This window comes from Armigeres subalbatus, chromosome 2, assembly GCF_024139115.2.
Source record: "Armigeres subalbatus isolate Guangzhou_Male chromosome 2, GZ_Asu_2, whole genome shotgun sequence".
NCBI lineage: Eukaryota > Metazoa > Arthropoda > Insecta > Diptera > Culicidae > Armigeres > Armigeres subalbatus.
In genome coordinates, this window is record NC_085140.1 from 294,991,502 (window position 1) to 295,007,254 (window position 15,753).

The window sequence follows — 15,753 nt, forward strand, 5'->3', positions numbered from 1 at the left end:
ACATGTATTATAAAGATAATGAATATTTTTCACATTTTACTTAGTTTTTTTTTAATTTTTCATGTAAATTTTTAATTTTAACTCTACCATATATATTTTTTTATATTTATTATATTTTATTTTATATTATCAACCCTCGTATTTTATATTTATTCTTCATATTTTCAATTTATATTCAATGTGTAATTTTGATTTGACAAAAAATGGTTCGAAATTAAAGGATTTTGACAAAATAAAAGTGTACATTTCACAAAGAAAAAGACCGTCCCCTATCTTCACCGCCTATAAACTTGAGAGGTGATGGTGACGGGTCCGCTTCCTTTCGATGATCCGAAGGAGGTTGGATCATGCTTGTTTGGAGCTCTAGCTGGTATCTAAAACGATATAAAAAAACACCTGTGAGATGATAAAAACATATCACATTTACTTACCTCAGCTGCGTATTTTCTCGATCTGCAATCTATCAAAACAAAAACAAGAAAACTGCACACCACACCTATTCCAAAAATACACTTTTTTTTGTATCATCTGACAACAACCACGAATCAGAAAAATTCTGAATTTTATTGCCCAGAAACTTATTTATAACAACTCGACTTGCTGGTTTATATAATTTTCTTTGGTTAACCAATATCTACAAACTTTTTCCTTTAAGATTTATAAGACAGAATGGTATCTATTTCGGAAATTTTGGGCGAATAAGAAAAAATCGTGAAAGCTCCCGAAAGTTCAATTAAATCAAATGGGAAATATCAAGCATGATTTCTTTATATTATACTTTGCAGAAGCCAGATGAAGCGTAAACTAAGTAACGCTCTCTCTTTTAACGCTTAGATTTGGTTTGCGTTTCCCCGTTTTGGGCGCAAATGGAGATTTTACAATAATACAATTTTTTCTGCCCACCTGGCCACATCCTTGGGAATGCTTTTGAATTGTAATAGAACTATCATCTAATGAGTGCGCGGAACAGAGGAGTTGAAAAATAGCGGGTGTGTAAAATGTAAAACGAACATGAATCAAACAAATCGGAAAGAGCTCACCGAAGTTCCGTTAGACTCCTCGCTGCGCAGCTTCCGTTTCGCTTCGCTTCCGTTAGAATGACTCTTGAGCACCGTGGATGCATCGTTTGGAAGAAGAACGTTTCAATCATTGGGCAGGTTTGACTGTTTGAGTCATCTTCGCAAAACACTTGAGCATCGTCAGTAGTTTTTAGATTTTGCTTCACTGGAACAGTATCAGCAGAGGTCGGGTGAACGTTGGGTTTGGGTTGAAGAATATGTACACTGATCATCATCACAGGCATCGTAAATAAAACTGCTTTCTCTTCAATATTAAAATAGAAAACAGACTAGAAAAGTATTGAAAACTAGAAGTAGAAAATATGACGGATCAAAAAACGTTTTTAGCAAATGCACACTTGATCTCCTATGTTTATGCTGGCCTTACAGTGTACGTTTAAGTCACAGACGTGTTACTACCATATTTATTAGACCTATTTAACCCTTCAAAAAGTATAAAAAATTCAACCGGTCAGCACAGAATCACAATTCTTATGCTAAAATAAACCTTCTGGCAAATTTTCAGCTAATTTGGATAAAATTTCGAGGTGGCTTAAGTCAATTTAGTGTTTTTTGGACTAGTAGACCCGTCTCTTTCTGTAGGAAAAACGCCGCCTGGAAGAAGCGAATTGCGACTTAGACCTGTGCGCCGATTGAAAATTTACCGGCGGTGGCGGCGCGGCGTGAATTGATTTCAAACGTCAAAAATTCTCCGGAGTTTCTTCGGAAGTTTCTCAACGAGTTCGTTAGGAAGTTCATAAAAAAATTCCTCTGGACATTCCTTCAGAAATTCCTCCGGAAGCTCCTCCAGGAATCCAAAAGTTCCTCCAGAAATTCCTCCGGAAATTCCTCGATGAGCTCCTCCAGGAGCTCTCCCATAAGTTCCTCCAGGAGTTCCTCCGGAAGATCCTCCGGAAGTTTCTCCAGAAATTCCACCAGGAGTTTCAAAAGTTCTCCAGGAATTCCTCCGGAAGATCCTTCAAGAGTTCCGCCGGAAGATCTTTCAGGAGTTCTTCCAGAAGTTTCTCTAGAAGTTCCTCCTGGAGTTGCTCCAGAAGTTCCCCAGGAGTTCCTCAAGGAGTCCTCCAGCAGATCCTCCTGATGATCTTCCGGAAGTTTCTCCAAAAATTCCTCCGGAAGTTCCTTCTCGACTTTCTGCGGATGTTCCTTCAGAAACTCTTCCGAAAGTTCATTCAGGGATTCTTTCGAAAGTTCCTCCAGAAATTCCTCCGGAAGTTCCTCCAGGAATTCCTCAGGAAGTTCCTCCAGGAATTCCTCCGGAAGTTCCTCCAGGAATTCCTCCGGAAGTTCCTCCAGGAATTCCTCCGGAAGTTCCTCCAGGAATTCCTCCGGAAGTTCCTCCAGGAATTCCTCCGGAAGTTCCTCCAGGAATTCCTCCGGAAGTTCCTCCAGGAATTCCTCCGGAAGTTCCTCCAGGAATTCCTCCGGAAGTTCCTCCAGGAATTCCTCCGGAAGTTCCTCCAGGAATTCCTCCGGAAGTTCCTCAAGGAATTTCTCAGATAGTTCCTCCAGGAATTCCTCCGGAAGTTCCTCCAGGAATTCCTCCGGAAGTTCCTCCAGGAATTCCTCCGGAAGTTTCTCCAAGAATTCCTCCGGAAGTTCCTCCAGGAATTCCTCCGGAAGTTCCTCCAGGAATTCCTCCGGAAGTTCCTCCAGGAATTCCTCCGGAAGTTCCTCCAGGAATTCCTCCGGAAGTTCCTCCAGGAATTCCTCCGGAAGTTCCTCCAGGAATTCCTCCAGAAGTTCCTCCAGGAATTCCTCCGGAAGTTCCTCCAGGAATTAATCCGGAAGTTCCTCCAGGAATTCCTCCGGAAGTTCCTCCAGGAATTCCTCCGGAAGTTCCTCCAGGAATTCCTCCGGAAGTTCCTCCAGGAATTCCTCCGGAAGTTCCTCCAGGAATTCCTCCGGAAGTTCCTTCAGGAATTCCTCCGGAAGTTCCTCCAGGAATTCCTCCGGAAGTTCCTTCAGGAATTCCTCCGGAAGTTCCTTCAGGAATTCCTCCGGAAGTTCCTCCAGGAATTCCTCCAGAAGTTCCTCCAGGAATTCCTCCGGAAGTTCCTCCAGGAATTCCTCCGGAAGTTCCTCCAGGAATTCCTCCAGAAGATCCTCCAGGAATTCCTCCAGAAGTTCCTCCAGGAATTCCTCCAGAAGCTCCTCCAGGAATTTCTTCGGAAGTTCCTCCAGGAATTCCTTCGGAAGTTCCTCCAGGAATTCCTTCGGAAGTTTCTCCAGGAAACATAAGTTTTCCTAACATTGTTAATTAATGTCCAAGTCGGGTGTTTTAATCCCCGAATATAGGCAATTAACTTTGATGGGTTTGAACAAAAAACTGTTTCTGAACAAAGTGGCACCGAATCTTTCGATTTCTTGGATACAGATCAATAGTTTTTGGCAAAACTCAACACCCTGGGGCACTTTTTTCTTCTAAAGGACAGAATCACAACAGTACTTCATAATTCCTCTTCAAAGTGTGTGAACATATTAGTCAAGTCAAATACGAAACACTATTTTTGTACGAGGATTCAGAATATATAAAAATCCCATTTTGGCCAAAAATGTTACTTATATGCAGTTTCTCAAACAAACGGATTAACGGTCCTTAGCAACAGTTTTTGAACCTCCATTTCTTTAATCAAAGAGGCGCATCTTACTCAATTATCTCACATTTTTCTATAAGTCTTGCTAAAGAATATAAACTTTACCATCATCGCCAGCATAAACGCTGCTCATCGTTTATTAAAGTGCATTTTTCCTTCTATCTCTTTTTGTCTTTTCAGAACCTTTACGCAGTGTACCGTCTGGAATAACCCGTTTTCACCATTTTTCACATTCCCGTGTCAAAAAATCTGTCTGCCGGAGTGGCACCTGCCAGCAGCAAAGAAAACGAACCCACGTCTCCCTCCTCCCGCACTATTAAAACTTCCAGAGCCTGGTGGTGAACTTAGTGATAATCTAAATTTCTGTTCATATCACCGGAAACGACTCAATTTCGCACCCCTAGAAACAAGTGTGTAGCAACCCTTCCGAGCGCCCCACCCAAACCATCCGAAATTGAAAAACCATGGCAAGCGTGGTGCAACCCTCGACGGCACGGGCGCAACAGGTGCTACAGCAGCAGTCCCAGCAAATCGCTATCGAGATAGCTTCCGAACCGGTGCCGCAACTTCCGCCACAGCAGCCGCAGCATCAGCATATCCATCACCAGGAGCTGCAGGCGCACGCTTTGCTCGCCCAATGCCAGCAGCCGCAGTCCCTGCCGTCGTCGAACGTTGACATCGTGCTGCGGGAGTCGACCCGCGCCAATCTGATCAGCCGGAAGAAGTCGTCCGTCATCGGGGAGCACCACCGGCGGGGCGGCAAGTCCAAGGACGACAAGAACGAGGGCAAATCCGTGTACCGAAAGTTCTTCAAGCGCATCAAGACGATTCTGGATGGAGCGGATCCGACGACGAGCAGCAGTGAGTATATTTCGTTTCGGTGCAAGCTTTAGTTCCGCTCTTCATGGGATGGGATGCAGTACTTTGTTTTTCTCAACATTGGGCGAATTCGGTAACTATATCGAACACATTATTTTTATCAATTTTTTACAGTGCCAGATCACATTCTCCATCCCATCATCTTCAATACCCGGGCAGAAGCTATGAACAGAATAACAAAACATGATATGGACTTGATTGATATAAGAGATAAAAGAACAGGCCACAATATCAAAATTTTGCACCGAAATATCATTTAAATATCAAGATATGTTATGGATAAGAACAAACTAATGGCACTTGATATCGATCACTTATTACAAACAACATATCTTGATATCCTCATGATATTTTAGTGCAAAATATTGATATTGTCGCCTGATCTTTTATCTCTTATGTCAATCATGTCCATATCTCATTTTGCTATCTTATCAACATTTGATATTATTGAGCTATTTTCCTCTACTCGGGTAGCTCCACATTCCAACTGACCTGCCTTTCAACTTAGTATTCTATCAGCCTTACCTTAGTTATTAATTGAAAGCTTTTCTCAATCTAATAGAATTCTGAAATAGAAAATTCGTAGAATTTTTCTTCTTATTGGCATTACATCCTCCATTGGGACATTGCCGCCTTAACAGCTTTCATTAAGTACTTCCACAGTTATTACCTGCGGGGTTTAAAAGCCAGTACCATTTTTGCAACCCGAACAGGCTCATATTACGAACAATCAATATGTTGAGATTTATCTGAAATATTTCGTTATTATTGCTTACATAAACAAATTCTGAAACCTTTTGGCTTTCTCAGCCTTCTGTATTCAAAACGATGAGTTTTGTTGCCCGACGTTTTGGCACTTTTTGTTTTGGTACTTTTCAAGAATAAAAGTGTCTACAGTTTGTCGTTCTTAAGTTTCCATTTTTCATGTATGAAGGGCTTCTTGTATTTAATTTAAAAATTTAGTGTGCACGACTAAAGACTTTGGAAACGCTAAATTTTCCTAAAATATTACTTGAGCTGTATTCTAATCACATTAAAAACTTAATATAATGAAATTTAATAAGAGATTATCTTTTATTAATGATATGTTAATGCTCAATGTAAATTATTCATAGGATAGGATTTATAGGATTTGTGGTGAGCTTTAATTTATGTAAACTAGTAGTTAGATTTAATAAAAAATAATCACGATTTTCATTCGAACCGCTCACTGTTGTTTTTGTGTTGACATTGCTTGAGGATAATTGCAACCGAATACGATTGGAACCATTGGAACATTCTCCTTAGTCAGGATCGTGTGTTATGTGCTTCTCTATTTATCAAAGCATTATGGGGTGCTTCCATTTGGAAATAAAAGTGGATTTGGAAGAGGAAGCTGTCATTCAAGTAGAAAGTTGTAATTACTTTTGCCCTCGTTCGTATGTTTTTTTGTATTGCTCAAACAAGGCTCAAACATAATAATAATTTATAAATAGGAAAAACATTAAAATAATTTATAAATAGGGGAATTCGCCAAATGTTGAACGACTTATTGTTGAACGCCCATAAGAATTGCACGTGCGTTCAACAATAGGCGAAAAAATTAGCTATCGCATTTTTTTTTTAAATCGCAGAACCAAGAAATACAGCACCAGTCTCGTCGCTCCTTTTTGCTAACACGCGTGCTCACCGCTGAAAAAAAATGCATTCAATGAGTGCGAATAATAGATGGATATCAAGGTTTTCTAAATTTCACTTCGATCTGTCAAAAAAGTGCACTCCGCAGCCACGCAGACACGCGCCTTGATGTATTTGATGTGCGGCGTGCGCCATTTTGACAGATCGATGTGACATTTAGAAAACCTAAACATCTATCTATTAGTTGTACTTACTGAATGAATTTTATTTATTTTTTTTTAAATTGTGTAGTTTTGATCTTATTGATCTTTTGTTTCTTTCGACCTTTTGTCCTTTCGACGTTTTGTCTTTTCGACCTTTTGTCTTTCGACCTTTTGTCCTTTCTACCTTATGTCTTTCGACCTTTTGTCATAGATTCCTTTCGGCCAAATGACCTATCCAAATATCCAAATAACCATTTCGGCCAAATGACTTTCGGCCTAATGGTCTGTTCGGCCAAATGGTATATTCCGCCAAACAACTTTCGATCAAGTGGCCTTCGGCCAAATGGCAAAGGCCAAACGGCCTTTTCCCGGTAAAAATTAATAAAATAAATATGTTTCTTCTATTATATTAGAAACTAGCGAAAGAAACCCAGCATTGCCCGGGTGTTGCGAATGTCAAAATCAGTGTTGGGAAATGTACAGTAAAACACTGTGATTATGCGAATGTTTACATTTTATCCGGTCAAATTTCACGCCCCGCACAAACCGAAACGGTTTTCCAAAAAAAATGTACGCCTCATTGTGACATTTTTTTGTCGATGAGGCAAACTGTTTTTTTGCTGCTGCGTGATAGTCGAGCCGTCGGTGCGGTCAGCATTTGCATAAGATTTTTTTGTTTCGGTTCGTGCGCAGCGCGAACAGAACAACATCGAGTTTAATTGCCTGTGGTGCAAAGCCTAGAAAGAATGCTAGCCGTTGATACTAATTCATTAGTTCTAGTCTCTAAAACGACCAAGGAATAATGAAATAATCATTTACCACCTTAAAACAGTCATACGTCGTGAAATGAGCGTACAGAAACATTAATTATGGGGAGAGAAAATAATAAAATCATGTGCTGACTGTCGTCTGCTTGGTCGTGGCTGCTGCTGCGGCTGCCGTGGTTTTGTTTTTCTGTGACTGCGTGGCAGAAAGAATGATAAAAAGAAATGTCAACCGTTCCCGTCCCTGGTCACAATTAACTATTTGTAGCACCGCTCTCTAGATCAATTTCCAAGCGTTTGTTTTGTTTTCCTCAACAGCTAACCCGAAATAGTATTCTAATATTTTTTTTACATTTCCATGTTAAATTCACCAACTTTTTGTATATACAAACCTTGCGGATCCCAAAACGGATCGATTAGGGAAAAAATCTTGCAAATCGGGCAATCCGTTCGCGAGTTAAATCCACAGTGTTTTATTTCGTCATTTTCACGATTGAAATACAAAATCTCGAAAAGTGTTAATTTTGGATATAGGGTTTGTTCACAGAAGTTTCAATATATTTAGGAGCGCATTTTTCGATAAAAACAGTTTGATGATTAATCCCCCTAAAAGTGAGTTGAGAAAATTATTTTTCCACCAGAATGAGATAGACACGTAGTGTCTTCCGCAAAGTTGTAGCAAATGTTAATACGAGCAACTTTGATGAACATCGCGAGTTGCTATCTCTTATATATAACAAACTTAAGACGTTTTATGTAAAAACCCCATAAAATCTTATTTTTCATTCTAACTCTTTCCAATGATTTTTCCCATTTTCCGTCTCTTCTACAAAGTTGTTAAACAAGCAAAATTACATGTTTTTGCTGAACATTGTAACATCCCATCTCACATACAACAAAAGTTATCTTTAAATTATACATATTTTTACAGGTATTTCCACTTATGATTACTCCCTTAATTGCAAAAAGTCGCAAATTTTTTCACGATATGCTGAAAATCGCTTATTTCATTTTTCTACTGACATTGAAAACTTTTGTCGACAAGAATCTTCTCGAATGCTGCGTTAAAAACTTGTAAACCTATAAAAAATCATAATATGCACACAAACCATATAACAAACTTAACATGGTTTATGTGGATATCCACTTAAAATCATTCTCTTAACATAAACTAACTCTAATGATTTTTCACATTTTCTGTCTCTTCTACAAAGTTGTCAAACCAGCAAAATTACATGTTTTTGCTGAACATTGTAAAACAAAAGTTATTCAAATATTATGATTTTTCATAGGTTTACAAGTTTTTAACACAGCATTCTAGAAGACTCTTGTCGACAAAAGTTTTCAATGTTAGTAGAAAAATGAAATAAGCGATTTTCAGCATATCGTGAAGAAATTTGCGACTTTTTGCAGTTAAGGGAGTGGAAATACCTCTAAAAATATGTATAATTTAAAGATAACTTTTGTTGTATGTGAGATGGGATGTTACAATGTTTAGCAAAAACATGTAATTTTGCATGTTTAACAACTTTGTAGAAGAGACGGAAAATGGGAAAAATAATTGGAAAGAGTTAGAATGAAAATATGATTTTTATGGGTTTTTACATAAAACGTCTTAAGTTTGTTCTATATAAGAGATAGAAACTCGGGATGTTCAGCAAAGTTGCTACAACATTTGCTACAACTTTGCGAAAGACACTACGTGTCTATCTCATTCTGGTGCAAAAATAATTTTCTCAACTCACTTTTAGGGGGATTAATCTACAAACTATTTTTATCGAAAGATGCGCTCCTAAATATCTTGAAACTTTTGTGAACAAACCCTATATCCAAAATCAACACTTTTCGAGTTTTTGTATTTCGATCGTGAAAATGACGAAATAAAACACTGTGAAATCGTCAGCAAGGAAATCTCAACTCATTTTTATTATATAGAAGAAGATGTTACCTTTCCTCTGTCTTTGGCAGCTCCTTCCGTTTTTCTAAAGTTTGATCACCAGTTTGATCATAACATTTTGTCAGATAAAAACGCCTCTCAATCGATTGTATAGCATTTCGCCGAAAACCATTTCGCGGGATTCATTTTCGCGGTTGAACATTTTGCGGAATAACATTTGGCGGTATGTATCTTTTCGTGGCACGACATTTCGCGGATTGTATCTTTTTGCCGAATGAGTTTTGGCGGAGTGTACCATTTCGCGGAATGTATTATTTCGCGGAATATTAATAACAATAGCTTAGTGTTCTTTCAGCACTTCCACAATTATTACCTGTGAGGCTTTTAAGTCAAGTTATCATTTTTTTGCATTCGTTTAACACGATATTAACACGTTGATTTTTTTTAAGTCGAGAAAATTTCTAATTGATGTATTTCCTAGACCGAGCCATAAGTTTAACCCAGCATAGTCTTGCATCTTCCCGCTCGGTTCAGAAAGGCCCTCTTCTCTTTACTATGCTAGGGATAGACGTTTTTTTATGAATAATCCTTCATTTCTTGCTTTCGCCTTTTACCGAAAAAAAAACGTATTCATTTGAAGAAGACATTATATTCTCCCTTCGCTTTTTACCGGGTAAACGCTGCTATTTAAAGAAGGCGTTACCCCTCCCTTTGCCTTATACCGGGCAGATGTGTTCTTATAAGAAGGCATTTCCCCTCCCTTCGTCTTATACCGGGCAGATGCGTTCTTTTAAAGAAGGCATTATCAACTACTTTCGCCTTATACCGGACAGACGCATCCATTCAAAGAAGGCATATCATATAAGAAGGCGTGATAATATGATGTATGCAAATATATTTAAAAAATAAATAAATAAAACTATGAAAACGTAAAATATGAAAATATAATTATAAAATATAATTCCTTATTAGCAGTATATAGCATTAGAATATTAAATTATGAGATTAAGAAAGCATAAAATAAAAAAAAACATGGAGGTAAATAGCAAAATTTGTAAAATATGAAATAATGAATTTATGTAAATATAGAAAATGAGGAAATAAATATACGAAAATAAGTAAATATTCAAATACAAATTTGTGAAAAAATGAAGTGAAGCATTGTAAGTTATTCATCGTAGATTGGACACTAGTAATACTCATGTTTCTTTTGAAATTTCTGTCCAGATTTCTATTTTTCTATTCAATTTCTATTCAAAAATCAAAGTAGGTAGAGTCCATGATATCAATCTAAAACAAAAATTACAAAATCGTGAGAACTACTCCTGACCTGAGACGAGACCTGCAAAGACGCTGCTTCTTTTCTCTTGTTTTGACACTTGTTCTTCTTTTCATCACAGTTGACCATCGAGTTTCAACTGTTTACTTGACTGTTTCACCTAAGCCCCAGGTGGACCCTTCTGAGCACAATAAAAGTGTATCCAATTCACGAAATAGTTAATTCATTTTCATAAGGATTTTTATACCGGGAACAAAACACAGGTTTATTACTGATTATTAACAAGCTAAACGGAAGGTTTGGAATACTCGTTAAAGTAAAAAAGTCTTGGTAAAACAAAAATGATGTGGAATATTTTATTTGGGATACCAATACTTTCACTCAAAAAGCTGCTGGTTGCACCTGACAGTTCGTGACAGCAGTTGACTGGCAGCAGCTGAAGTTACATTTTTTCCTCTTTGCAGGTCTCGTCTCAGCTCCTGACTACGCCCAGCTGTATCACAACTAGGGAAGGGGAAGGAAATGTTGATGTGATACTCTAAGAGAGAGACTCTCAACTCAGCGACATCCTCATAACCCTAGTAACATTTGGTTTTATGCGGGTTTTAACACACTCTTTTAGAGTAAATTATGCAAGAGCGTTATAAAACTTAAAATCTCACTTGGGAAGTACCACAGAGTTGGATATTGGGAAGGTATTCGTTGGGTCAGGATTTGCATGTAGCTGGCAATGTGACCGTGGTAGATCATACTCCATAAAACACCACGTAAAGGTTTGGTATATAATGGCGCTCAGTAGACCAAAAAATGCTATGACAGTTTTCGAAAAATATACAATGCGCGCCGCAGTACTTCCTGTTTCGACGGCATGTTGTTGGCAATTTTGAAGTGAAAGTGAGTGTGCGACAATTCTAAGGATTCATTTACATAATGTCATATTTCTGTAAATGTGATAGAAAAGTATTGAAATCATTTGAAATTATTAAGTTGCCACCCGTTATTTTTGTTTTTTTTTTTTGGATTATATTTACATATGCATAATGTTTACGTAAATTTTGCATTTATTTTGAAAAATATCTATTTATTGCTTCTACCCTGATTTCTTTATTGTCAATTTTTCATTTTTATGGAAAATGTCTAATTCATTAAGGAAATTTTATATTGCTTCAGTTTTTTAAAAACCTCTTTAATAAAGATTATAATAATAATAATGCTTCAGTTTAGCAACGTAACCTAAACTTATTTTTACTCTCACCAAAAAGTTCGGGGAGTGTTTTTATCTTGGTATACCGTTCTTCGTGTCCTGGGAGGGATGTTATGAATCATCCGCAGGAATTTATTTTGGTTTAGGGTCATTTGGCCGTAAGGGTCATTTGGCCGAATGGCATTGGGACGAATAGTTAAAATACATTTTCTCATTAAATATGTGAAGTGAGTAGTGAGAAGTAGAAAGTGTTTGTAGTGGGATGCAAGAAATGATAAGTGACAAATGCGAAATGAGTAGTGTGAAGTTATAGGTAAGAAGTAAGATGTGATAAGTGATAGGTGAGAAGTACTCAAATAACGAGTAATGCGAAGCATTACAAATGGATTGTGTTGTTAGTGATTCGACTATGCGTCCAACTTGAGAATCTCGAGCTCATTCAGTAGCCGCTAAGTTGCGAAGACCGACGGGGTTCCTTCGTAGCTTTGTTGGTTAAAAGTACCAGTCTAGCGTACGAGGCTAGCGAGGGTCGTGGGTTCGAGTCCCATCGAAGGGAAAGTGGTTACCTTCAATACATTTTTCAAATCAAAATCTTCCATATAATGTACATATTCACATCTGAGTTTTCAGAACATTGTAAATCAAGCCTATGAATTGTCTCCAAATTATTAGATCTTTCCACGGACTGGGTGAAATAAGAATGTTTGCTCTATAAAAATCGATAAAAAAAACTACCAAAATGTGTTATATCATTGAACAAAGTGACCGCTGAAAAGTAATACTGAAAAACTGAATCGACGGTATGGCGTAGTGTTTGAACATAAATTAACGCAATTAATTTGCGTTCCAATAACAACTATTTAAAATGGTATTACCAAATATTACAAGATAGGAAAGTTTTTGTGCAGGTCATTTGCATTTTTTAGAATAATATTAAGAACTCATACTAATGCATATCACAAACTTATCGCTTCTTTTACGTGCTCACTGCTGAAATGAATCACAAAATTAGGAATTATATCAACTTCTTTTTCATTGCTGTGCTTTTGATGGGATTAACATAGGGGCTATGGGATGATGTCTGGGACCAGCAACCCTATCTGTTGATACACAAAAGTTTTATATAGTGGAAGTACATAAATACAAGAACTTTATAATGTCATAATAATGTATTTTTGTTTATCAGTGAAACAACAATGCTAAACATTTCCGGAAACACAACTCAACATAAATTATTCTATTGTAATCCAATTGCATTTGTCCCATCGTAATCCATGTCTCTTCAATTATGGCTCAATCAAATATTAATATCCCAAACCCTTTCCTTACTGACAACTTGTTGCACACAATCCAGTTACCAATGCAAATTCGATTTTCGCAATAATCCCGGGAGCATTACGATAATTACAACTTGCAACCGGAATAACATTCCATATCACAAGTTGTGTATGGGAAACCGGACCAAGTTCATGTTCAGCAGTCCGATAATCCCTATTGAATGAGGTAACAATGGTCCTGTTACCCGTTGACACTATCAAATCCAGGACAGTGTTCCTGGTAGGTAATTGTTGCACACCGCACACCGTGCCACTATTAAATTTTAATGACGTGTAACCAACAACACGCTAAATACACGCCATTAGAGAGGCGCCACCACAGAGGATAGCCAGCCGTCCTTGTCCGGATATGATGTGCAGTTACCTATAACGTTTGCCTTCTACTGTGAACAGCTGAACCATGCAGAGCCGTTCGTGACGTTCACTCAGTTTCAGTTATGCTAAGCAGCTCCATTAGATAGGCAGTGAAAGCGGCGATGCAGTAGTATAGAGAGTAGAAGAACAGAAAGCATCAGGCGAGGTTTTAAAATCCTTAGTGGACCCTCGACTGGTGATGGTTGGTAAGCGCTTCTACCTGTTGAATATTTAAACCCGGTTAAATGCCAATCATAATCCATAACGGTATAATGCTATGGTTTGTTTTGCTTACGTACACATATGTTTAACTGGAATGAAGGTGCTATGGATATGTGAAACCGTTTTGATGGTGTCAAGGGTTAGAGAATCCTGTTATGGGTCAAAGTTGTGGGTTGTAACCGCATGGGAAGCAAGGAGTAATTTTAAATTGTTGGGTCAGTGTGCCTACGTCGCACAAGTAACATGGTAGCTCAGACCGCATCGTGCTTTCGTATTGTGCGGTTCTTTTCTCTCTTTGCGGAAGAAAGTTTTTAATACTACCCGTAGCTATTTTAATTTCAACAGTGCTTCTCAGCGCTATTTGTACCTACTGATCCCGTTACGATCTTTGCTTGGACCCGTGCCTTCGTTTTACCACAGACAAACAGACATAACACTCGTCAAATTTCCATCGTTCACTGATTTACTGGTCAAATCAAATAATCAATAGTTGGCCAATCGATCATTCGTAGCGTGCGCATCGTTTTTGCTCAAGTTTGACGTTTGCTCACTACCGCCATCTGGTTCGTGATTTGCCCAACTAACTGAAATCGTTAGTGTTCCAACGACGATAAATTTAATGAGTAAATGTTGAATGTGTTATGTCTGTTTGTCTGTGGTTTTACGTTGGACCCGTTTGCGGAAGTAAAATTCCGACAAGCGGTTGTAATCCTGCAGGGACACAGAATATGTATCGACCTTATTTTCTTACAAATTAGCATTAGAAAACATAGAAATACCTAGCCGCAATTGATTTTAAATAGTGGCCGTCAAACAAAAATTATTTTTTTTTTAAATGGGGCATATTAGCCATTTCAGTCACGATTCAAGGCTGGAATATATATCGTTTGTAGTTCCTACTGAATTTGCATTAAGAATCATAGAAATAATTAGCCAAAATCGATTCTAAGTCTTAGCGATCATATGATAAATTGACTTTTAGAGGTAAATGGGGCAAAACAGTTATTTCTAGTGACAGTCCAAGGCTGGATTGTATACATTTTATTCCATTCGTATTTTATACTAAATACGCATCAGAAAACACAGAAATCGTTAATCGAAATTGATTTCAAATTGTAGCTGTCATAGAAAAACTACGATTTTCGTGGGTGAATGAGACAAAAAGGTCACGTCCAGTTATGATCCAAGGCCGGAATTTATACCAATTATATTTCTACTAAATTAACATAAAAAAACACGGAAATAGTCAGCCGCAATTCATTTTGTAGCTTTCATATAAAAATACGATTTTAGGGGTAACTGGGGCAAAACGGCCAGTTCAAGTCATGGTATATAGTCGAAATAGATACCCTTCGTATTTTCTACTTACTCAGCATTAGAAAACATAGAAATAGACAGCCGCAATTGATTTTAAATCGTAGCTATCATAAAAAAAATACGATTGACAGTCGAATGAATGAGTTCGTGGAGTAGTCGTCTGACTATTTCATTCTATGTTTTGAATAATCATGCGATGTATGTATGTATGTATGTATTTTCAATCTAACCCCCACTGTCCGGCAGTGGTATTATGGAAGAAAGCTGTTTGTAATAAAGTCAGCTTTAGCCCGAGAGTTAGAAGGTGTAAGCTCTACTGCAGCTCCAGTGACCCATTTCAGACTGCCTGGTAACTCACGTCCAGTCCGAGGTCACTTTCGCTTGCAATGTTTATGCTACCATTATCAATTGGATAATGGATCCATAAACAAACTTCCAGATTTTAAAATCCAGCGCGCATTTAGTTTTGTAATCATATAAAATATATATTGAAACAATCTCACCAAATTGACCCAATTCCGAATAAATGAAATGAGAAAGCGTAGATCACTTCTAGTGTCCCCGAACAATACACTTCACTCTTCCAGAACTATTCTGAGAAATTCGTTATTGATGCATTTCTGATATTATCACACAGCCACACATATTTCACCAAAGACATTCCCGTATACAAACTACACAATCGGTTTCGCGCACTCAATTAAGAAATACACTTTTTTAAAGGTCACCAAATGCGTAAATTTCAAACTTCAGATCATTTAAACTTTCTTTTTCTAGTACATATGCAAAATGCACACATCAACCGAATCAATATCTTGCGGGAACGAAGAAAAACGTGACAGCAAATTCAAAAGCAACCATCCGCGCGCATGGTTTGCTGCGATCCCATGTTTTGAATAATCATGCGATGTTTGTCAAAATTCGGACTGAAGTAGCTTCATGAAAATGAATATTTTACGCTCTGCATCCAATGTGTTAACTACTAATTTAGCTTACCATCTATA

At 37.8% G+C, this 15,753-nt stretch overlaps 1 protein-coding gene across 4 annotated transcripts in view; it reads left to right on the top strand.

The window, feature by feature from the left end:
• LOC134212440 (Kv channel-interacting protein 4-like) overlaps nt 1-15,753 on the top strand; it is a 290,551-nt gene that overhangs the window by 184,981 nt on the left and 89,817 nt on the right. For 3 of the 4 annotated variants that reach the window (XR_009979275.1, XM_062690304.1, XM_062690306.1), the window contains exon 3: nt 3,857-4,537. Coding sequence is in view for 3 of the 4 variants with exons in the window: in XM_062690304.1 (XP_062546288.1) it covers nt 4,141-4,537 (397 nt within the window). In the remaining variant the exon portion in view is untranslated. The remainder of the gene's footprint in view (nt 1-3,856; nt 4,538-15,753) is intronic. The other variant, XM_062690305.1, reaches the window with a different exon arrangement.